General features: G+C 46.5%; 1 protein-coding gene across 2 annotated transcripts in view; it reads left to right on the top strand.

The window, feature by feature from the left end:
• Positions 1 to 21,884, top strand: part of tmem81 (transmembrane protein 81) — a 28,624-nt gene extending 6,740 nt beyond the window's left edge. Inside the window, exons 6-7 of one of the 2 annotated variants that reach the window (XR_015117820.1) lie at positions 4,514 to 4,661; positions 21,733 to 21,884. Coding sequence is in view for 1 of the 2 variants with exons in the window: in XM_086213088.1 (XP_086069214.1) it covers positions 4,514 to 4,537 (24 nt within the window). In the remaining variant the exon portion in view is untranslated. Of the gene's footprint in view, positions 1 to 4,513; positions 4,968 to 21,732 lie in introns of those variants that run through there. The other variant, XM_086213088.1, reaches the window with a different exon arrangement.
• The last annotated feature ends 2,375 nt before the right edge of the window (positions 21,885 to 24,259 follow it).

Here is a 24,259-nt window from a genome sequence, read left to right as displayed (position 1 = left end):
CGAGATCATCTTGCTGTCCCTAAATGCATCAGTGAGACTCCGAGAGAGGCGGAGGATGCGTATGTGCAGATGGAGAGGGACAGACAGATGGACGGATGAGAAAACCCACGCAAGAGGTGGCAGGCGTGAAAATGAAACTTAGCAGAGGAGCAAATTCAATTTCCCTGCGGTTGCAGACAGAATCACAGCAACGTTGAAGCAGCAGACGGTTTGTGGCACAGAACCATCTGGGAAGTCCTCTGTTGGGACGGATGGAGGACGGGCACACTCACGAAATAGTGACTGAAAGAACCACGTGTCAGTCAGCAGCCAAACCCAACCAAACCAGTCCGACTAGTCAAACCAGCTGGTAGAGGAGCAAACACAACTTTTCCTTGGAGAAAAATCATCAGTGGCACTTCTTTTTTTTTTTTAAATGCTCATCTTTGAAAGAAAGAGGAATTCTGAAGTTGGGATGCGGCTGATGCTCAAGCAGCATCTACATAGCTGTTCCCTAAGAAAACATCTCCCCATAACCATGAATTAAAACATCTCAGCTCTGATGAAAATCAGCCAGTGGGCAAAGGAGAAAGGAATTATGAACCGAATCCCAGTCAAATCACAGAATTTCCTCACATACATGCGATACACAACGTGATTCTCAATCTGGGAGGTTTGCTCTCCCCGTGCCTGCAGTGACCTCTCTGAGCTGAGCGAGCCGGGCCGACGCCAGAGCGGCGCAGCTGTGCGTGTGGCCGCAGCAGCCGCCGCCGCAGCAGCAGCAGCAGCAGCAGCAGCAGCAGCAGCCAGCAGCAGCAGCCAGCAGCAGCAGCAGCAGCAGCAGCAGCAGCAGCAGCAGCAGCAGCAGCCAGCAGCAGCAGCAGCAGCAGCAGCAGCCAGCAGCAGCAGCAGCCGCAGCCATTAATCACATTCTCCTGCCATGTGAGCGTCATCTTTATTAATACCATCTAAAAAACAAACACCCACAGCTCCCTGCGCTAATGGAGGGACAACAGCATGACTGGCGGCTGATTCAAGAGGCTGGTGGAGAAAGACTCGGCTCGATTCAGGCTCCCAATTACCGAGGTTGAAATCGACATATTTGATGTGGCTGAGCACGAAAGCAAGTGCGTTCCTATGACTGAGGGGTGTGTGTGTGTGTGTGTGTGTGTGTGTGTGAGAGAGAGAGAGAGAGAGAGAGAATCTGGGCAGCAACTGTCTTCAAGTAGTTACTTGACTTTAGGGTAAATTATACCGACAGATGGTAGGAGATGGATGCTGAAAATTGAGGGCAGCAGGTACACAACACACACACGTACACACTCAGGAATTAAATCACAAACACAAACACACTCTTGACATAAAGGACGACCTTTTCTGAAAGACCTGCTCAGGTGCACCTGCTTAGTAATTGGACACCGACGCAGAGGGAGGCTGAGCAAGTGTGTGTGAGTCCTGCAGTGATGACAGAGCACATTAAATTCATCTCACTTGAGGTGTGACATTTATATACTGGAAAGCTACCGGTGAGAGCTGACCACTGGCGTGTGTGTCTCACAGCAGATGTGAGGGTTGTCTTGGTGTGGTGCAGGCCTCGTACCAACCAACAGGAGCAAGAGCTAACAAGTGGACAGGGGGGTGGGGGTCTTGAATGCACGTCCTTCACCAAAAACCGGAGCGGCAGCAGATCCAACTGAGCAGGGCTCATAAACTTCTGTCTATGTTTCTACACAATTGCTAACTGTCGTCATACAACAACCAGGAAACAAGAGCCCATCACCGCAAAACCCGCCTCCCCCCAGGCTGAGAGCTTTGAATCGTCTCTCTGTCAAAGCTGTTATTCTCAGCTACCACCATGCGTCTCTGGCGGAGGCAGCGAGGGCCAGTCGCCAAGCCCTTCCTCCCCGCCCATGTCATCAGAGCTCAGGTGATTCCTCACGGTTCACACGCGTCTGCAGCTCGTCCCCGTTGTCCGTCACCCCACACTGCTCCGGGACCCGGGCCCGTTTGCGCCTCCCAACAATCAGCAGAACACAACGTTTCCAGATGATCCTGAAGCCGAAGCGGCGGCAGACATCAGCTTAAAGCAACACCGCCCAAAAAGCAGGCCATTTTCCTCTCATGTACTCTCAAACTTCATCTGCAGTACTTCAGTGTAATGGTACAGGAGTTCTGTGACGGATGAGGATCTGACGAGCAACGAGAAGAGATGACGGCTGAGGGAGGAAACCTGGAGGACGCGGTCGGGAGGACTGGTGACAGACATGATGAAGACTTTCAGGGCAGGAAAGCGCGAGTATCACTGCTTGAACAACAATTAGCTGTGAATACACGGCCCTGCAGCTGGAATCTCTTTAGATGAGGGTTGATCGATTATTCATGGGACGCCTTTAACGCCATTAAAGGGTCTCTCGGCGGGATCCTTCCAGACGTGGCTCTTTGAAGCGCCAGCCTCCCTCCTCCAGAGGTACATCACCAGGTCGTTCCAGCGCTCCGGTGAGAGGACCAGCGCCGCTCAGTGAGAGGGGGAATTCCATCCTTTTCCTTTTGGAGGGGTGTCCAGTTGTAGATTCACAAATATATGACGTCAAATGCTTGATCAACTTGTGGTCTCTGACCACTTCAATGACTACAAGTCAACGTGATCAGTGACTGCTAAAGTTACTGTCATTTGAAAGTAATAAGTTACTTCGCACGATTACTCTCTTACTCGATTACTCCGGTCTTTCGTGGTTCCGATGACCAAAATCATAAGAAACTACACTCAATGAGATTTAGAACTTCTCGCGACCTGACTGTGATGTCATCACTTTTGCACCAGCCAGAATCAATCCAACTGGCCAGTTTTCCTTCATTACTTCTGCCCTGGTTGCTGCTGTGAGTGCGGCAACGTTCTTGCTGTGAAAATGGCGCGGAAGCTCCGTCTTGATCAACCCCAGGCCCCCCACGTCTCCCTCCGTCTGCTATTTGAAGTCGGCTGCCTGACGTGTTCCCATTAGTCCCGGGAGCCTTTGATGGCGCGTCCCGGCAGGGTGAGTTTGGGTCGGCGTGTGACTTGCATACCAGCCCCCTTCTCCCCTCTCGCTGTGTCATCTGTCACTTTCAGCTGGAGGGAATAATACAACTGAGGTCTCAGAGGGGATTCATTTTTCATCAAATGATGAAAAGTAAGATAGAAAAAACTGAAAAAAAGAAGAAAAAACTCTTCTTTTCTGCAGTTTGTGTAGAATTTTCTCTCAGAATAGTTGCTCTTTGTCAAAGGTGGCCTGGGATCTTTGAGACGGCCACAGCCAAATTCACAAATACCGGCTGAAAAAGAGCAAATCTTATTTGAAGTTTGCACAAATAAAAGTTGAAGCATGAATTAATTTAGTGTATGAATGAGAGAGCTCATGGCTTGAAAATGAGCGTGAGGAATTGCGTGGGAGGGAATGTGACGCGATCCGTGTCGCTCCAGCTACGGCTCAAAGTGGAACGTTGGAACCATGGAACGTTGCCCTATTTCAGAGACAGAGAGAGAGAATATCATTTTCCTTATGTTTTTCATCACGCTCTCTTTAATCTGAACTCTATAGACTCAGGTTGAAGGCAGAGTTGATCACAAGATGTGTTGGTGAAAATAATTTGTCATCGTCAGAAAATACTGTTCAGTGGACTTTTAGTAAACTTTAAACATGAAGAAGAAGAAAACGTGCCACAAATATCAAAGTTTTCCTTGAGTGAAAGTCTTTTCCACCTCTGACCTCTGACCTGCCTGAGTTGTCAGAATATACATATATACATACATACATACTGTATATATATGTGTGTGTGTGTGTATGTATGGCCTTCAGTCATCAATATATCGGAAGTCATGAATGATCCGGTGCTTCAGCTGATTGATGAGGGCTGATCAACGCTGTTACGGGATGATGAAAGAGCTTCTGCTTCTATTGATTCACCATTAGCGTCACCTCTGGAGGAGGATCAATGACTTCATTGGTAAAATCTGAGTTGAATTGCAAATGGCGTCGTTATAATTTGACTGTGACAAAAAGTATTGATTCATATTTCGACCAGGTCCGCCGGCTGAATTCACATCAGGGTTCGTGGCTTTGCTGATCCCAAATTAAAGTGGTTCAACCATAAAATGGATTTAGTCTTGCGAGCACTCAGGAAGGTGCGTTTAATTCCCTCCCCTTCACTTCTTTGGACTCAGGGTGCAGGAAGAGAGCAACAAAATGTCAGCTCACAAACCCTGAGGAGCGTTGCCCAGTTTCATCCAGCTATGAAGCACTCGGAGCGGAAACAGATGGGAACACGCCTGGTTCACTCATCAGGTATTCAGTACCGACGGGACAGAGCCGGGTCCCGAAAGACGAAGCAGCCCAGGCTGGAACTTCAGCAGGTCCATGTGAGACAGGAGGCTTCCCTCCATGCATGATGCACTCCAGATCTACTGGAAACCAGGCGGTACATTAAATGTTACTGAGGTACCAGAATTATTAGACCAGCAGGCAGTAAGAGCACCAACACTTTGCTGTATTTTCTCCAGAACCCGAAGGCAGGAAAGCGTTAAGGAAGAGTAAAGTTCACGGTTGACTGCAGTGACCAGCTGCAGGCGTGAGGCATCTGGGCTGCTGACCACATTTGGAACAACTGAGAAATGAAGGGAAGACATCATTACAGAGGGAAAGATGCAGGTAACCAGCCCACAGGGGGCTCCACTCACCGTGCAGGGTCTCCAGACGGAAGCGTGAGGCTCGTCCGCGAGACCCAGATTATTCCACGTAATCCAGCGGTTCATTTTCTGTTAGCGTTGCTCTTCTGTTCTCTCCTGCTTCCTGCTGAGCCGTTGTGTTTGGGTCCATCACTCTTGACACGTAACAAATACGACGCGTCGGTCTTTCAATGAGTCGGTTTCTGTTTCTACGGCGTCTCCATATTTTACACTTTTCACTGCTACTTCACTTGTATTGTATGCAATCAAATCTTTTCTTGGCGGCAATCACAACCATTTCCAACTGTTATTTTCATAATAATTTTTCAGGATTTAAATATGGAGAAGTGACAGTTTCTCTGAGTCAAATATTTCTAATAACCTTGTTTGATGCTTTTTTGCTAATAAAGGAGTCACTATGAAGTGTATTTTGACAAAAGCACAAATGATAATGTGCTCGTGTCCTTGCAGTTTGATGAGTTGCGTCCTGGACCGTGATTGGCATCAGGATTTAGTGAGGGTATGAAATAAGTCCAGGAGGAAATATAAATAATGTATCTCTGAATCTATCATTTGAACTGAAACTGCAGTATTCGCCTCGCCACGTGTTTTTGTGCCCACCGTTATCCAAGTGAACCAGCCGGAAAAGTGAGAGAACATGTCACTGTGCCGGGAAACGCGGAGCTGAGGCGTTTACACGCCAAACATTTTCCTGCTGTTTGCACGAGTTGTTTTTATCGCCACAATCAAGTTGCGGGAGGCACTTTGATGAGCCAACATTCTGCTGTTATCGAACTGCGGCATATTGAGCTGCAGCAGCTTATTAAAGGGGGTGAATGGCTTTTGTCCACAGCCGAGCTTATTCATCAACAGGATATTGATCACAGCACAGATCATAGGACATGTTTACCATCTGTTGGTGCGGTGGCGTCCAGGTGGAAGATACGCATCTGGGTCCTAACTGGAGCAGAGTTGTGAAAGGAGGACAAAGAGGAAGAGGAAGTGAGACGTGGCCTCCCAGTTCTTGTTCTGCTCTCTTCAGCACCTTCCAATATTCTCCCACCACGTATAAGAGACGGGGATTAAATATTAATTGCACGGAGCCCTACGGCGAGAGGACACGCGCTAGTTCTGCCAGAAAACTCTCGCCGAGGAGGAGGATCTGTAAAGTGGTAACAGCACAGCGACGCCAGCGTCCACAGTCCACAGTCTCGGATCTCGACGGAACCGGGTGGAGAACGTGCCAGCCTGCGTGTTCTTGTGAAACGTTCCGATCGTGTCTAAGCTTCGCACATTCGCCGATGTCACTGGTGTTCTGCGTAGTTCAGTGTTGCGAAGGTTTAGCTCGATTGGTTGATGACCGAACACCCAACTCTTTTCTTCTCTTGGTTTGTCTGTCAGGGAACATGAAACTGTTCCACCAGCATTAGCTGTGTGGCTAACGTGTAGCTGCAGTTATGGAAAAGGAGATGATAGATAAGAACAAAGAAAATTTGACTAATAAAAACAAATAAACAACCTGCTACAATGATTCAGACCGTGAAGCAGCTCAGAACCTTTAATACCACCCAGCGTATCATGCAAAGCATACAGGGTAGAGATTCAAGTCTTGGGCTAAGATGGCGTCGTACGTACTGTAAGAACTGTTCTGGTGGCAGTCGGTCGTTCAGGCAACGCTGTGGTTGAAGTCTGGTTGGTTAGGCCTGAAACAGAGAAGCTGTAGGGAAAGATTGAGATTGGGGCAGAAATCTAAATAAATGAGTAACATCTTTATAAAATGTCAGGATCTTCAGGCCCCAAAACATCCAGTTTGTCAGCAGAGCAGCAGAAACTGTCTTGAATCATCCCTCAACATCAGAATCATCCCTCAACATCAGAATCATCCCTCAACATCAGAATCATCCTTCAACATCAGAATCATCCCTCAACATCAGAATCATCCCTCAACATCAGAATCATCCTTCAACATCAGAATCATCCCTCAACATCAGAATCATCCTTCAACATCAGAATCAGAATCATCCTTCAACATCAGAATCATCCTTCAACATCAGAATCATCCTTCAACATCAGAATCATCCTTCAACATCAGAATCATCCTTCAACATCAGAATCATCCTTCAACATCAGAATCATCCCTCAACATCAGAATCATCCCTCAACGTCAGAATCATCCCTCAACGTCAGAATCATCCCTCAACGTCAGAATCATCCCTCAACATCCCTCAACATCAGAATCATCCCTCAACGTCAGAATCATCCCTCAACGTCAGAATCATCCCTCAACGTCAGAATCATCCCTCAACATCAGAATCATCCTTCAACATCAGAATCATCCCTCAACATCAGAATCATCCCTCAACATCAGAATCATCCCTCAACATCAGAATCATCCCTCAACATCAGAATCAGAATCATCCCTCAACATCAGAATCAGAATCATCCCTCAACATCAGAATCATCCTTCAACATCAGAATCATCCCTCAACATCAGAATCATCCCTCAACATCAGAATCATCCCTCAACATCAGAATCATCCTTCAACATCAGAATCATCCCTCAACATCAGAATCATCCCTCAACATCAGAATCATCCCTCAACATCAGAATCATCCTTCAACATCAGAATCATCCCTCAACATCAGAATCATCCCTCAACATCAGAATCATCCTTCAACATCAGAATCAGAATCATCCCTCAACATCAGAATCATCCTTCAACATCAGAATCATCCCTCAACATCAGAATCATCCTTCAACATCAGAATCATCCCTCAACATCAGAATCATCCTTCAACATCAGAATCATCCTTCAACATCAGAATCAGAATCATCCTTCAACATCAGAATCATCCCTCAACATCAGAATCATCCTTCAACATCAGAATCAGAATCATCCCTCAACATCAGAATCATCCTTCAACATCAGAATCAGAATCATCCTTCAACATCAGAATCATCCCTCAACATCAGAATCATCCTTCAACATCAGAATCAGAATCATCCCTCAACATCAGAATCATCCCTCAACATCAGAATCATCCTTCAACATCAGAATCATCCCTCAACATCAGAATCATCCTTCAACATCAGAATCATCCCTCAACATCAGAATCATCCCTCAACATCAGAATCATCCCTCAACATCAGAGTCATCCCTCAACATCAGAATCATCCCTCAACATCCTGTTTGGCCCGGCTGTTCATTTCCAAAGGTCTCGCTCCTCCTCTGCCTCCTTTGAGCCAGGCACTCATTTATCACAGTATTTTATCGTTTGCAGTGTTTTACAATAGGAGTTGTGATCTAGTTCATTTAGCCAAGTGTCTCAGTCGCTCACGAGGTCGATGTGGCAGGTTTTTAGCCTTAATTCACCCACGTTAGTGTTTCATCGTTCAAACATGCACTTTGGCGCCTTTCGGCTGGATCCGTCTCTCACCTCATCAAGAAGGGAGCACATCAGGGAGGCTGTGAGTAACTTCATCTTGAGTTTAAGCTACGTGAGTCCCTGTAAAGTGTTACGCTGCCAAGTCCCCTGGTGTCTGTAGGAGCAGAAACACGCCGACCCGCTAACCGGCGTCAAAGAATGTGGAGGCGGGAACGTTCTCAGTAAGAAGCTTCAAGTCAGAAAAAGAAGAGGACAGAAATCTTTCCTGGCAGACTAACGAGTGACATCACTGTGGGAAGCAGAAGATCATGTGATCATCAGGATGTATGACACTCAGCGCTCCTGATGGGCAACCTTTCCAAAACCTTGAGAAGGTTTTAATCCGGATCGTGAGGCAGACCTACGTTACCAGCAGACATCTGGAATTTATAAATGAGTTCCTTTTCCCTCCGTGTGACTCAACCTTGGAAGTGAAACAACAGCAGAACAACACGAAGTGTTAGTTTACAGGCTCTCAAACGCATCACATGACACAGTCCTGGTCCACTCTACTAGTCGTAAACTCAGTCCACCCCACGAACGCTTGGGTTTGAGCTAAAAAGTCCCAGCTAAAACAGTTCTGGTTCGACACTACGAGCAGGCGCCTCCTCGCGGGGCCGCGGCTCCGTTTGCCTTGGGTGCTGTGATCGTTCCTTCAGCGGCACTGTTAGAACCATGTTCATCAGGAACTCTGAAACATGGACATTGGATTCATAGATTTGGCAATTTGAGCTCAAAGATGCAGTAAATGGGGTTTTAGGGTGCACCAGTTAACCAGCGCACTGATTTAGGAGAAAACGACGTGCGACGTTAATCTGAATCATCCAAACAGGTCATAAGTTCACCTGCTTTCTAGTTTTATCAGTCACATTGCAGCCTGAAGTCACTGCAGCTTCACGTGGGCTTCAGGTGACCCTCTGACCATCCTGTGCTGTTGTGTTTCTGCTCCATCTGCCTCATCCTCAGATGTCACTCCGTAAAGGGTTAAGTGAGGAGTTTCTTGATAGATGACTGCTGCTAATAATGGGCTGTTGCAAGATATTCAATCAGCTTTTGGTTCCTGTGGTGATAAAACCATTAGAGAACAAAAGAAAATGGCAAAACCAAGCCAAGTGAAGCTAATAGTCATGTTCCCTCCTTCTTATGAGCTGCAATGTTCAATAACATGGATGGATGGAACCACACTGACACTTATTTAAAGCCCCCAATTATTCAGATACCCGGACCCTGAATAATAATGTATGTTGGCTGCCCATCTATCAACCGAAAATTGATTGAAGGTCAATTACTAGAGACATTTATGTGTGTGTGTGTGTGTGTGTGGGTGTGTGTGTGTGTGTGTGTGTGGGTGGACAGGAATTCATTTATTCCACATCAGGGTTTGAAACTCCAAGGTTTGCTTCGTGTGTGAGCTCAGATGCGTCACCTGGGATTTGGAGCCGTCTGTCTCTGACAGCGAAACTTTACAAAAGGAATCAAGTTTGAAAGACGGCTGAATGAAGCGCTACGCCTTCAGCACAGTCTGGTGAAGTCAGAATCCTCCGCACTGAGATTCAGGTCATCTGTGTGGAAACAATGGAGGTAAAAACTCCTCAGCTGGACTCACCTGCCAGTCGTCGACCTTCCAAACACTCCAGGGGCCACTCAGCAATGGAGCAGACTTGCCGCTGTGGATGAGTTTGGGCATTCGGCCTCCACATCCATGTTCCTCAATGTTCCCACAGGCCGATGGAACCGCCCCAGAGGTCAGACTTTCTACTCTGCTCTGTGTGCTCTTCTTCCAGAATGCAGTCAAATGGGGCACGATGTCACTCCCAGTCTCGACCTCTTAGTTCCAGAGTCACACATCACTATGGCCACTTGAGGGCGTCTGTCTCTACAAGGTTGTTCTGGGGAGGAAAAGCAGATCTTTGGCAAAGCAAAATCTGGCCAACCTCTGCTAACCTTCATTTCTGAGGTTCTGGTGAGGGGGAGGAGTGACAGCGGTTTGACCGTCATCTCTGAATGTCCTGCCAAGGACAGCCGCACCACCCTGAGTGCGACACCAGGCGTCAGACGGGTGAGCTCGTTTGAGGCGGCGAGAAGGAGACGTGATTGTGGTGCAACAAACTGACAGCGGCGCCAATTAGCCACCCTCATTTATAGGATCACGGAATGTCTGCAATTATTCCTCATCAGTGACTTTATTTTGTGCCGCTACAGTGCCACTTTGACAGTGTGTGTGTGTGTGTGTGTGTGTGTGTGTGTGTGTGTGTTTGTGTAATGGTACAGTCCACATACCAACCCCTTTTGGAGGCGACTGTGTTCCCTTCAGTGAATCTGAAATAGTTTTGTAGTCCTCCCTGTCCGAAGATGCTGTCTGGCCTCTTCAGGACCAACGCTGCACCTCGGAGGGAAGATTTTCAGAATTCCACTTGTTGGGTGATGAAGCGCTCCTGCGTCGTGCCTCCCTTCCTGAGTGTGTGAGTCCCATGCTGAAGCTGTTAGGTTTCCATCCGTGCAGAAACGCTACGGAGCTGAGGAGAATGAGTCGACAGCGCCATTGTGAGCTTGTTCTGGTTTGCGGTTCACAACTTAGAACTGGAGGAATGTTTCTCGCGTCCCCTGCGTATGATGCGCTGAGATTTTGACTTTAACATGTTTGTCTTGTCGAGTAAACAGGGGTACAAAAACTAGTTTGTTAATGCTTAGTTAACAGTTAACTCATGTGTCTAGTACTCACTTGCTGGTGGTGTTCATGTAAACGTTAAGGTCAAAAACGGATGGAAGACCTGGAGGGAAGCTGGGGCTCACAGAACTCATGTCCCTCGCTTCACAATGAGGCTGACACTCAATAAAAGGCTAATTATGCTTAATCAGTGCTTCTTGTATCATCTAGGAATTAACTAGCTGTTATTAATCTCCCATTATGGAACACTGGAGATCCTGAGATGACACCACCAAGCCCCCCCGCGCGACATGGCGCCGTCACTCTCTCCCCTTTCTAACTTTGTAAAGCTTCCATTTCACATTCAAGTTTTTGTCCCATTATTAAGATAATTCTGAAGACCTTCTCCTTTATTGGCTGATAAAAGGCAGAAGGAGATGGAGGAGAGGAAATGAGGTGGCAGGGTCATTTACAGCTCCTCTCCTGTGAACAGAGAGATGAAAGGATCTGCATGTAGAGAATGGTTTTAGTTCTCAGCTGCAGATGAGTTCCAGTTTGTGTGGAACCTCTTTTTATCAGATATCCCAGTTTTAAATCTCAGATGTTTCAATGTGAGTTACTGAATTAGAGGGAGAGAAATAGTCCAAAGGAGTTTCAGAGACTCCACGCTGCCGGAGCATCCGCCGCCTCCTCGCAGTAACGAGTGTGTGCGTGGAGCCGCCGGCGCCTGCTCAAGAATGGCTCCCGGTGCAGCCCTCCAGTTTCAGCGCTGTGACCTGGGTCTTTCAGTTTAGAACTCTTTGGTTTGGATCTTTGTGGCGTTCCTCGTTTCCTTCCCTTTCCTTTGTGGTTTGACTTCCTCCGGTTTTGGATCAGTTTGATTCAGAGTCTTGTGTTGCTGCACTTCCTGTCTTTTTAATCTCCTCGCCTCGTGAGTTAACAGCCACACGTCTGCTCTCGCTCTTGTCGTTAGTTCAGTTCGTTGGGTTTTCCCTGTCAGTCTTTGTCACATTCTCTTGCCCGAGTGTTTCCCCCTGTGTTTGCCTGCCTTCGTTTTCTTCAGTTTATCATCTTATCATCGCTTCGGGGGAACCTCTGTCCATCAAACACCGCGTTTCTTCTAACTGGGGCTTCCCCCTGGTCAGTGCCCAGCAGCAGCCAGAGGCTACGGTCTTCATCCGTCTGTGGACACGTGATCTGCTAACAGCTGCTGCCTTCCTGTTGTCGTGGTTCTGACCACAAGAGTGTGACCTCGTGTTGCTTCTCTCATTCTTGAACTGTGAAATGAAACCTGATGAGTGAGAGATTGAGGGCTCCTCCAGGTTTAGTAGTTGTAGGGCCGGACCGCTCAGCTGTCTGCCCTCTGACCCACGTCCCTCGTGCAGAGGCGCTTCTGGAGGCGGCGTGTTACATATGTGTTCACAACTGCAAGTGACTGACACCACTGAGGCTGTTTGGTTGGCGTTTCGATGAAACGACATGGTAATGACTCATTAGGAGAACGCGCTCCTCTCGTTTGAACTTGAAGTTTACGGAGTCGGAGGGTCAGCAGCAGCAGGGTGCCGGTGCGATGCTGAGCCTGTCGACTAATTATATTTTTTCTGAAGGCTGTTGGAGCTCTCGCTTGATCTTAATTAGTGGCAAGTGACAAGAAAGTAATGAATTAAAAAAAATCACGTGACATCAGGAAAGGATGATTGACCAAAAGCATATTTTCAGACTGAAACAAGCTTCTGTTATGATCTTGATTCTGCCTGCAAGCAATCAAAGGAGTCTCAGTTTGGTTCCAATGCTGATTAACAGCCTTGTTGAAAGAAAACCCCACAAAATGACATTTTTGTGAAAACCATATTTTAACAAATTCTGAGGGGCCAAGATTGCACTTTTGTTCTCCTGCATTCTTGCCTCATCCAGGTGCGACTGGTGGATGCAGGCTGACCATCCCTCCAGCCTGGTGTCTGGTTTAAGGGCAACTGGACCCAAAACGCAGACCGCAGCCAAAGGGAGGGTAACAAAAGTATTTATTGAAAAAAAAGGTAAAGACAACACGGGGAGTTTCAAGTTCACGGAAGAAAAAAACAAAGTAACAACAAAAGGGTCCATCAGCCTCGGCCTCACGTGATCTTCAACATGCTAACGCCTGCTCTCGCAACTTGGACTCTTGTCACTGCTGCCTTTATTGTTGCTTTTGCTTTTTAACTACGTGTTGATTGTTTTCCAAGTGTTTGATTTGTCTGTTTCTTGAAAAATGACTCCTATGTTTGATACATGCAGCTGGAGACTTGAAACTTATTCAGACAGTGAGATTTAGGCTGACGTGTTCGATAAATAGCGGTTCCCCAACTTATTTTGAGGGAGAAGTTACCGTTTTGCGGGAGAGTTCGATTCACGCCTCGATGACAGAGGCTGCTGTCAACAGACGTTTGATGTATAAAAATATGAGCAGCAGTTTGAAGACGTCACCTCCACTTTTGAAGCAGGAGCAACTTGCAGAACTTTGTCGCGATTAGAGAGAAGGACCCCTGTCACTGCAGTTCACGCAGGAACTGCCTGGTTATCTGTTCCTGTGAAAGTGTCCTCGAGTGACACACTGAACCTGCGTGTGACGTGTGTGTGCATGTGTGTGTTTGTGTGTGCACGTGTGTGTCTCGGAGGGATTTGGGCTCTCCGCCAGGTCGGAACTGTAAATCTGAACTAACGTCTGGGGTAGATCATTTGTAGTCTTCTTCATCGTGCAGATGTGAATCAAATGTGTTGGTGAGACAGAAATGAGGTCATTAGGAAGGGAAGCTTGTTAAATCTGCAATGATAGACGAAATCACAGGCAACCGTTTCCCCTTCTGGCGCTTTTAGATATTAGAAAGAAAGAAGAACTGAAGTCTTCAGCTCTGAACTCTCGTGTCTTCATCTTGTTCCTGGGATTTGTTCTCAGTAACATTCATCCATTATACATTTGGCTCAGTGCCACTGGTCCTAAGATACTGAGACAAGTCTGAGGTTTTTCCAATGAATGTACACACTTTGAAACTGGACTGAACCAACACTGTCATCCAGTGACGACAAATACAGTCAGATGCTTGTAGGAGAAAGTACAGCTGTAGTTGAGGGTCGTCGTGACGGCTCTGACTGCCTGATTCTACACGTACAGGCTTCAACTCCAGCCCTCCATCTGTCTTTTCATGTCCTGGCACCACTGTGGTCCAAGGCTGATTTGTACGTCAGTCCCCGAATCTTTGTCACTTTTCCGAGCAATCAGCAGCGCGTTGGCCTCCCGCTACGTCCGAGAAGGAAGGGCAGATTGGCTCCCCTCAAAGAAAATAAGGGGGCGGCCAAGAACGTCAGAACTGTGTTTTTAGATTTCTGCATGCACAGGAGGCCTGACATTTCTGCTCGTTCTCTTTGTGCATTATCCTGCCGCCACGACCATTCCCTCCCTCCGTGACCATTCCCTCCCTGATCATCCTCATCATTCATAGAGCTCCACAGCGAGGCTCTGGAGGGTAAATCTCTTCCGTGCTCTCTCTCTTTAATCTCACACGAATGTTCAGAAGGGCATGACGAGTTAGCGGCAGAACCCTCCAAGAGATTCAATCATACGGCGCAGCCTTTCTGTCCAAATCTCTGCTTCGATTTGCTCCGTTTGGGATTCAAACTATCCGTAAAGATGAAATCCTCCCTGTTCTTTATGGAAATGAAAATGTCTTTTTGCCTGCAAATGACCGGCGGTGATCCGCCCAAGAGGAAAATCTCCTTAATATTTAATGTTGGCCATTCCTTTGACACAAGCCACTCAACATTTTTGCCCACCGTTCTGTACTTCTTAAAAGAACCAAGCCTTTTTGTGCCCATCACTGTTACACTCTCACCAGAGTGTCAGCTTAACAAAAAACAACAGGTTTACTCAGGGAAGTTTCCTTGAGATCAGTGCTGTCTCACAGGGACGTCCACATTCACTCCCGGAAGCACGAACTCACAAAATAAAACAAAAATGCCAGCATGAGGTTGATTGTGAATACCTTAATATATTAATATTAATATGTTAAAGACAGCACGGGTTTACAGCTGTCGTGAGCATTGCTGTCACTGGCGAAAAGTAAAAGCCCACCAACTCTTCTCTCCTTCCTCCCTGCGGTGGGGGCTTGTCACAGCAAACGTCAGCCCTCCTTCGCCCCCCACAGCACACTTTGGCTGCCGACCCCTGCCACAGGTTTCACATTTTTGGTCTCATTTTCAAATTACTTCTCTTATCTCTTCTTTTCCCTGTGCTCCTTGTTGACTGAGCTCAATGTCAACTGGCGTCTCATCACAGTTGCCTGCTATCTACCTGCCAATCTGTAGAATCACGCTAATCCCCCCGGAGCTCTCGCTGCCTCAAACTAATCTGGCTAATTCTGGCAGCCTGATGGGAGCGTTGTGTCTGACCTGGCTGACTTTCCCTGTAGAATTTAATTAAAATGTCCTTGCACACAGGCCTTACATTACACATGCCAACATGGTGTCACAAGCCGCTGTACGCAGCCAGAGAGAGGCGTCAACATCCTGCCATTGCTACGGCCTCCCGCTGCGGTCCGGCTCCTCTCTAAGGTTACAGGATTAGGTCTGCAGCACCTAAATCTCTTTTATGAATGCAAATGGAGCAGCAAGATCAAGTCCTGCTGATGCTGCATGAAATTATTGTGCCGCGTTATGTGGAGCATTTGATGGCCCCAGTGAGGAAATCAGTTGCTTTAATCAGGGAAGATTTCCTCACAAGGGTTAGCGTGATACTTCAACCACAAACGTGCCCATTCATTACTCACATTCAGATGCCTTGGATTCATGAAGAACCCCCCGCCCTACCCCAAGTCCAGAATTCAAAACACGCTAGCCACAAACCCGTTGCTGGCAGACGGAAGATTAACATGACTCATTTTCATTCATGTCATTTTTCCTCCCAGCACCTGGTGTGCTGTCCTCCTACTTTGGATTGTGGTTTTTGAAGAAAAGGGTTGACTAATGGTTGACAACAGGGAGCAAACATCAAGCTGATAGAAGTTGTGTTTCTGAGGTAATTCTGCAAACTTTGTTGAGGATCTCACAATAACGAGACTGTAACCCAGCATTGAAAAGATGTAGAAAGAAATACAAAAGAGCGAGGAATCAGTCGGGGGCACAGTTATGACCACGATTAAAATGCTATTTACAATTACCTCTAAATAGTGCAAACTAAGAACAACAACCAAATAAACTAAATGGTAATTGGTATCAGGGGCTGCCTCCAATGTAGCACCAGAGAATTCTCCGCAGTAAGAAATTCCTGCATGGACCTGTCGTGCATCATAACATCTCTTTCTTTCTTTCGCTTGCTCCCAGCGCTGGAGGGTCCTTGTCTCTCCGGCTGGATTATTTGCTGTTTGGGGACACTTCAATGAAAGAAGGACTTATATTTCCAGGGAGGGCAGCCTCAGGCTCCCTACAACATGTTAGAGGAGCCGTGAAATGTAGACTATATTTTGCTTTGCCAACAGTTTTCTTCAAAGTGTAAAATATTGTTTACTGACAAACTTTCTACCTGACAGAGTTTGGTAATATTAGTTCAGTAGTTTCTGAGATGAAGATGAATGTTACTGCAATAAAACCATACCAAAATATTTTAATCTGTTTCAACAAAGACCTGGGTAGGGTTAGTGGGTGTCACAAGTCTTTACCAATCAGCACTAACGTGTACAGAAACTCACTAAATTACAAATGCAGAGTACTTGGCATGAATCTGGCGGCCAGTAAGAACAACTACTAGGAACATGTATATCCTGGGTTCTGTCTAAAGCATCTAAATGGGAGGAACGATTGAGTGGAGGCGGCTACATCCCCTGTGGTGTTGGGGGCCCTGAAACAATCGCTGCTGCCTCGGTTTGTTGTTTGCCATCTGCGTTCCACATCCAGGAAACAAGTGATGATGGATGTGACACAAGTTTACTTTCCTGAGAGAAATAATTGTGTGCTTATGAAAGATGTAGCCTGAAGCAAATAGAATGGGTCCCAAAATAGAGGCTTGAGGTACTCCGCGCGAGATTGTAGAGACATTCCCAGTCTGAAGACAAGCACATAAGTTTCATGTCATTTATGTCATTGTTTTGGCTTTCTGAGGATCTATGACGAGAATAATTCGGTCGAACTTCATGAGTGAGTTTAGTTTCATGGGGTAGAAGTAAGAGTATAATTTTCAGTGTATCAGTTCAGTACATGAGCTACACCATGGAGGAGAGTTGTGTTTACAGAAAATCACCTTTAGCAGTGCACAGCCAAGCTGAAAGCTTCAGATGATGATGGTGAACAAGTCTGATGATAAAATTGATGACGTGTCTGAACTGGTTCTTCAGCCCCTGGCACCCTTGATGCTCTCTAAAAGTCCCCTAGGGGGCAGTACCACCCCTATTGAGAAATGGGGAAATGTGCGCCCTTTGCCAGGTGTAGTGGGTGTTCACTGTGTGTGTGTGTGTGTGTGTGTGTGTGTGTCCTCTTGTGACAGGACATGTCCACCTCCATGAGGAAGATAAAGTGGTGCCAGCTGGCCTGCAAAACAGACCAACTCCCTCCTTCTGTGTTAGTTGACAAATAAAAGAAAGGAAATGAATTCTGGACACAATGAGGAGATAAAAACAGCCGTCTCATCAAAAGTGCAACCAACAGGTTTTTCATCATAAATTTAGAGTAAAACATAAAAAGATATCCCTTAGAAACCTCTAACATTTTGCTTATCAATAGAACAAATGTTTTGAACCAAAAGAAAATTCCAGCGAGACTTCAATTTTCTCAAGAAATCAAAGCCCAAAAACTTTTGATCCTCAGCTCTCAAATGAGCTCGAAGTCACGCTGTAGTTTCAGCTGTCAATTTCCTGGCATGCCTTTCGTGGTGTCAGCAAAGTCTGACCCAAGTGATTTGGAGGAACAAAAACCTCATTGAGCTAGCACTCCCTGCTCGCGGAGCCTGCTGAAGTTGGCCTGCTAATCCGCACTTCAAAAGAGGAGAGTCCTACTGCCTGAGTAACGGCACCAGGCCTATACCAGTGATGCTGATTCCACCTTCAATAGGATGCGCGTCAGCATCACAGCGCTGCCATGAATGGCTGCTGACAACAACAGCTTTCACTATCAAATACGGTGGGTGGCAATCAGGGCCACTCGCACTGCACCGCACCGTGGAAATAAGTCGCCTATGACTTTTGACATTGTAGAGACCAGAGGATGTAATTTGTCCACACCATCAGCAGCTCCTTCTGTAATGACATTAACAGGAGCAAGGTATGCAGGTGTGTAGTTTGGTGTCCAAGAAAGTGTGGTGAATGGGAATTTGGAAGTATTGCTAACAAGTTGATGGAACCTCACTTTAGTTGGATCTTTTTTTTTAATTGTTTTTTTCTTTTTGAAAAGGAAGGTGGTGTGGTGGAGCCCCGGCTGCAGCACGGGGTCTTTCTGGGTGAGTCTCCATGTTCTCCCTGTTCCTGCTGGGTTCTCTCTGGTACTCCAGCTTCCTCCACAGTCCAAAGACATCAAGAGGGACCAGGTTAATCCAGACTCTAAATTGACCGTAGGCGTGGCTGGGAGAGCCAATGGTTGTCTGTCTCTATGTGTTGGCCCTGCCATGGACTGGTGACCTGTGCAGGGGGAAGGCTGCTGGGATAGGCTCCACCCCCACCCCCCCACCTTTAAAAGGATAAGTGGTAGAAAATGGATGGATGGATGGAAAAAGAAGAAATGTGCTAAACGAGAGATGGACATCTCTGTTTTTTGATAACCCTTGAACAACAAGGGGACGCATCCTCCTGTGTGGCGCAGTGTGCCGGCATGTGAGGCGCTCAGACTCCAGCTCCACGACAGAGCATTAACCCAACATGCACATGTGTGCAAAGCACCCATATCAGACCTGGGACGGCAGAAACTGGTTCTTAGCAGCAGTCTAAACCACAGAACCCTGGACCAGATGCTCAGCAGAAACTGTTTGGACAACTGACATTCAACCTTACAATTGGACGTGAATTTTAATTTCCAAATTAAGATTACATTGTGGGGCAGCATGGCTCAGAGGTAGAGTGGCCATCTAGTAACTGAAGGGCTGCTGGTTCAGTCCCACCCCGTGACCCTTAATGGATAAGCGGTATAGAAAATGGATGGATGGATGGATGGATGGAATACACTGTGAGAGAAGACAATTCAGAGTGGAGCTAAATGGAGCATCAAAATCCCTTTTCTGCTTAATTGGATTTTATTTCATTGGAGACGCGCGCAGACCCACTCACTCCCGTGACCCTGAGTTGGTGTGAAAGCTGTTGTGTCTCTAACCTGCTGGGACTGGTGTTGTCAGCCAGGGTCTTCTGTGTTGGCACTGTCTTCTTGTGGGTTGTTTCCTGTTTATGGAAATGATGGATGTCCTCTTTCATTTCCTGCGTCTGCATTCAGAGCAGTGGTTGGAATATAGATAGCGTCATTACCAGAAAACAACTTGTTTGCTCGCTCGTCCGTCTAACGCAATCATTTTGGAAGCTACACGTTCAGCTCTGTTGTTGTTGTTGTTGTCGTTCCTCCCAACTGTCAAGTTGATAAGGTTTTATTTAGCTGTTGTCTGCAGGAACATCAAACACTGACAGAAACGTCGCTTATTCTTAAAGTAACGTGATGTAAGTTGGGGAGGGGGTCCATGCCAGCATGAGGTGAACCTGGGAGGAGCCTCCCACTGGTCAACGTGCTGTAACACCCGTCCTAAATCACCCGCTACAGTTTAGACGGCGTGAGCTGTCATGCTTGCACTCAGCTACCGATGTGTCAAACTCGGCAATTCTTTTCTCAAAGTATCTCACTCAGTAAGCCATGATCTCATGAATCTTATCACCATGACTCAGCCCATAAATCCAGCGCCAGCTCAGCACACACACTTGCAGGGATATTGCTGTGTCATGACGCATGGATGTCAGGATTACAGTTGGTGCAGTAATTTCAACTGTCACTACTTTACCCTCGATGACTCTGGCCAAGTCACTGGGGCAGGCTCCTCCCACTCCCCCCAGGTGGACGAGTTGGTGGCGTCTTCCTACGCTCGTCTTTCGTCTGTCGAGTGGTGAATCGTGAGATAGACGGTGAGCCAGCTGGTTTCTGTCTGCTACTTCCAACCCCAACCTTTAACTGACCCGTCATGTCTCACATCGCCTGAAGACAGCGGACAAATCTGTGGAAACCACGTCAAGATGCCACCACCTCAGCAGGGGCACAAGCAGATAATTAGCAAACAAAATAATTCTAATTAGGCCTTGCTCCATCAGGCAGAAATAACCCACTGCTCATCAGTGCTCTTGTTACGTTATCAAAGGTGTTCTGTCTATATTTCTACACACACGCACACAGACTGATTGTCTAACTAATTAGCGTATTAATTAGTCATCACAGCACGTGTGGAATGAAAGCAAATCCTGGCAAAACAAAATAAAACAGTGTGTGCAAGCACGAGTGTGTACAGGTTTAAATAAATGAGTGAATAAAGCTGTAAACTTTAATGTCTTCAAATCCCATTTCTTGACACTGCCGTAAATGCTGCTATATTTTTGATCTTATTAAATTTTACTATAATAAATGAACTGCAGCTGGACATATATTGATTATTCATTTTCTATTCTGTTTTCATTCAATCTAAGCCTGTGGTGAGGTATTAATAGGTAGTAGCCAAATAGGCTTTCATGCTTTTCTACCACTCAGTTTCTGCAGTGCTGTCAATACTAAACTTCCACCTGTTGCCTTCAGAACCAGGCCCGGTGCTGCTCCCACTCCGGGTCACTTTTGGTGTGACTTTCACCGACGTTCCCAGCCAGTCTGACCTGCATGTTCATGAGTTCATCACTGAGCTCTTAGCTGGAGCTCCCCAGTTAAACAGCCCCGATGGGACATGTTTCACTCTCCAGTCCCCCAGTTTGCCTGTTTATTTATGTTGCAGGAGTCTTCCATCCCTCCGTCTGCTTGTCAGTACTTCTGCCGCCCTCCATCACAGCTGTTCCACCTTAGCATTCACCTGCCGGCTCTGGCGGTGGACTTTCTAAGATATTTACTCATCACGTCTCAGTGTCTTAATGGAAACAGCAGGTCGATACCTAGATGCCAACTGATGTAACTTTTGTATTTCAAACACAATTGTCTGACTAAAACAGCATTTAATGGTAGTTCTGCTCATGCATTTGTACGGGGATGAAGAGGAAAACTGAGCACTGACCATGTGGTTGTCACTTCAAGCCCGATGCTGCAGAGGCCACTGTCACATGACTTCTCTATGCCGTTCTAATTTAGTCCCGAAGGCTGAACCCACGTTCTGCTGCCGCTCTGGAGACTGGAGCTACAGTTAATGTGGGCTTTCCTGGTCCTGCAAACTCGTATTTCACTGCTGCCAGCTTGAGCTGCAGGACAGCAGCTTTTAATGGGCCATCTAGTCTGTCCAAGTAACTCACTGCCTTCATTATTCAGGAAATGTGGCCCCTGGACCGGAATGTAGGCCCTGAGACTAATGATCCAGTAGCATCTACATACATTCTGTCCTCGCTTTAACTGGAGGGGTTGAGAAACGATGTGCAGCTAAGATTTAAATGACTACACTGTTTAAATAGTACTAAAGCTGCCATGAAAAAAGCAGTTGGACTCTTAAAAACAAGTCTTATATAGATGGTTTTTAGCTCGTATCAAAGTGATTGTGGACTGTTGAGCAAGAAGAAGAGTCAGTTATACTGGATAATGTAGTCGAGTATGTAAGGAGACGTTCACTGTGGTTAAGACTCAGTCACCGTTAGCGTCAAGCTAAAGTGGGAACTGGAGTGGGGGGGGGGGGGGGGAGTGAAATGATTTCCAGTGTTAAAAAAGATGTACATATGATTTTAAAAGGTTTCAGACTATAATTCTATAAACAGGTGTGTGTGTGTGTGTGTGTGTGTGTGTGTGTGTGTGTGTGTGTGTGTGTGTGTGTGTGTATTAGATGGTGTTTGTGGCGTGTTGCACCTCTGGCCCAGTCGAGGGAGTACCAGCGGTAGCAGCCACCACACCCTGGCACAGGAACAGGAGTTCACCCGTCGCCATTCAGAGCATCATCCCAGCAGGGGCGGCTCAGCGGCGCCACCGAGGGGTTTGTGTAAAGTTGCTTTCATGATTTTGTTTTGGACTCGAAAGAGAGGATTTTTTTTCACTGACTTACTCCAACTTCCTCAAATCACATTCTTAACACGTACTCCTTCCTCACAGCGTCACACAGTGAACTTCTTCAGCTCCCTGTTCTCTAGATAATCCCCTTCTCGTTGACATGACTCGTGGAAATGAGGGCGTGCATCTCCATCTCCCATCTTCGTCATGTGTGCGCTGCGTTCTGACGCTGCGCTGCGGTTATCAGACGTCTCCTCGGGCCTCACATCAAACAAACATAATCCTTTTACTGCTCCACACTTCTGCCAAAGCTGCCGACGGGTTGAAAGGCGCCCTGCTGCGAAGGGGAGGTACAGTGCTTATAGCTGCGCAGGCGCCTGGCTGAGATTTAAAAGGAGGGAGCGTAGCTACAATGAACCCTAATCAACGGGGAGGGGTCGTCCCTGTAAGAAACACGTCATGTAACAGAAGCGTTCTGAATTTCTTTAGCGTGTAACATCTTACATTTATTCAGAAAACATCCCGACCAGTCGAGAATGTTAACAGCAGAAACTAAGAAAGTATCACCAGCAGAACTTTAGACTGTGTGCAGCAATGTCGGCTCAAAAGATCTAAGTATAACTCTTGTTGCAGTGAGGCTTGATAACTTTTAATTTGAAAGAGCAGATCAAAATGAAACTTTGTACTGAAGCATGAGCCATAACATCAGGAAAGACTGGAGGCTCTTTGAACTTCTCCATGAAAAAGATTTCCTTAAGTACCTTTATGGTAGAGTACCTAAGTCTTCAGTATTATTGAGATAACCAAGGTTCTTCATTTATTGTGCGTCTACGTAAGTTACCAGACAAAAGAGATCTGCAGTGCAAAACACATTTGCTCTTTTTGTTTCCATGCATGAGCAAAAGCGAGCTCTGAATCCTCCAGCATCATGAACAGCAACACAAGAAGTGTTTAACAGGATGTGTTGACCATGAATGGAAGTGACTGTGGGCTTCTGAACTGCGCTTGGAGAAAGAGGGCGTGGATGAACCGAGCAACTGTTCACCGTCAGTCGCCGTCAGCTTCAAGCTACATTCACGCGACTGTCTTCCGCAGGAACAGTACGCTTCCTGGGTGGAGCATCACGAAATGTGTAAAATGTTGCAGTCAAATGTTTCATCACGCTTCTTAATGGTTTAAACTCTTTTTCCTCTAAGTTTGTGTCAGTGTGTTTCACAGCACCCTGTTGGGCCGTATGTGGGCTGTGAATTTCCATTTTAAATGTGCTTTTGGCAGCACAGCTTGTTTAAGCCTAATTTTTCTCAGTAATGGATTTAATGTCCCCGCAAAGCGAAAGCAGCTCGAGATCTGTGAGGCTCTCAAAGGCTCCCGCCAGTAAATTGTAAAGGACCAAATGCTATTTCTCTCACAACTTGCCGACACAAAAATTAATAGACAGCAGTAATTTTGATGCAGTGCAGTTAATTGAGTGTATTCACACCGAAGTAAGTCAAGTTATGTAATTTACTGAGCTGAAGCAAGTCCTGCAGTTTAGGTGTGTAAAACTAATGGATGCACATGAACCTTCTGTTCCTTTCTTATTCTTGTATGTATGTGCATTTATTGTATTTATATTTTTGTGTATACATCCATGTTGCAGTAAACTTTAGGGGATGAATAATTTATTGTCCTGGAGGTCCGAGGAGATTCATGAAGCCTCTGGGAGGGAGGTGTTCACTCTGGACGGACTGAGAGCGGAGCAGCACTCAGCTTCCTGGAGCTTTTTACTGGAAGTAAATCTGTTATTTCACTTCAAAATAAACACAACAAATAATAAGTGGGTTGATTTCTGGTGGCAGTGAATTACTGGACACAGTAACTGTAATAATACTACTGAAATTCCATCAAGAACATGTTATATTACTGTTTTACTGCCTACAAGTAAGACATTACCTTCCCTGTACATGTCATTCTGGCTCCACTTAGCCGCCCCCAGGCTGTCCACCTGGAACCCTCCCAGGCCCCCTGGTTTGCTCGCGTCTGGCCCCAGCCTGTCCCTCTGATTACCCGCTGCTCCACTTGGCCCAAGTGCGGCTTGATCATGGAGGGTATTCTGAAGGTCCAATCATTCATAGAGGGTTACAAATACATGAAAGTAGCTCACCTACAGTTTTTATGTGCGCAGATATTTATAGCAACCAAACATGAAGAGCTACAGTGAGAACCTGCCGGAAAAGTCTGTGTTCCAACAATCATAGAAGAGAAATGAAATGAGCCGACAGCTGCGTGAGGCCTCTATCGAGGTGTGGTAATTATGGCAGCTATCATCGGAGGCTGAGAAGTGCACCGCTGAGCAGGGCAGCTACAGCCCCCGACTGAAAAGAAGT

Source organism: Aulostomus chinensis, chromosome 9 (genome assembly GCF_037954235.1).
Source record: "Aulostomus chinensis isolate RoL2024-O1b breed Wild chromosome 9, RoL_Achi_v1.0, whole genome shotgun sequence".
Classification (NCBI taxonomy): Eukaryota; Metazoa; Chordata; class Actinopteri; order Syngnathiformes; family Aulostomidae; genus Aulostomus; species Aulostomus chinensis.
This window is presented reverse-complemented; position numbering and strand designations above follow the sequence as displayed.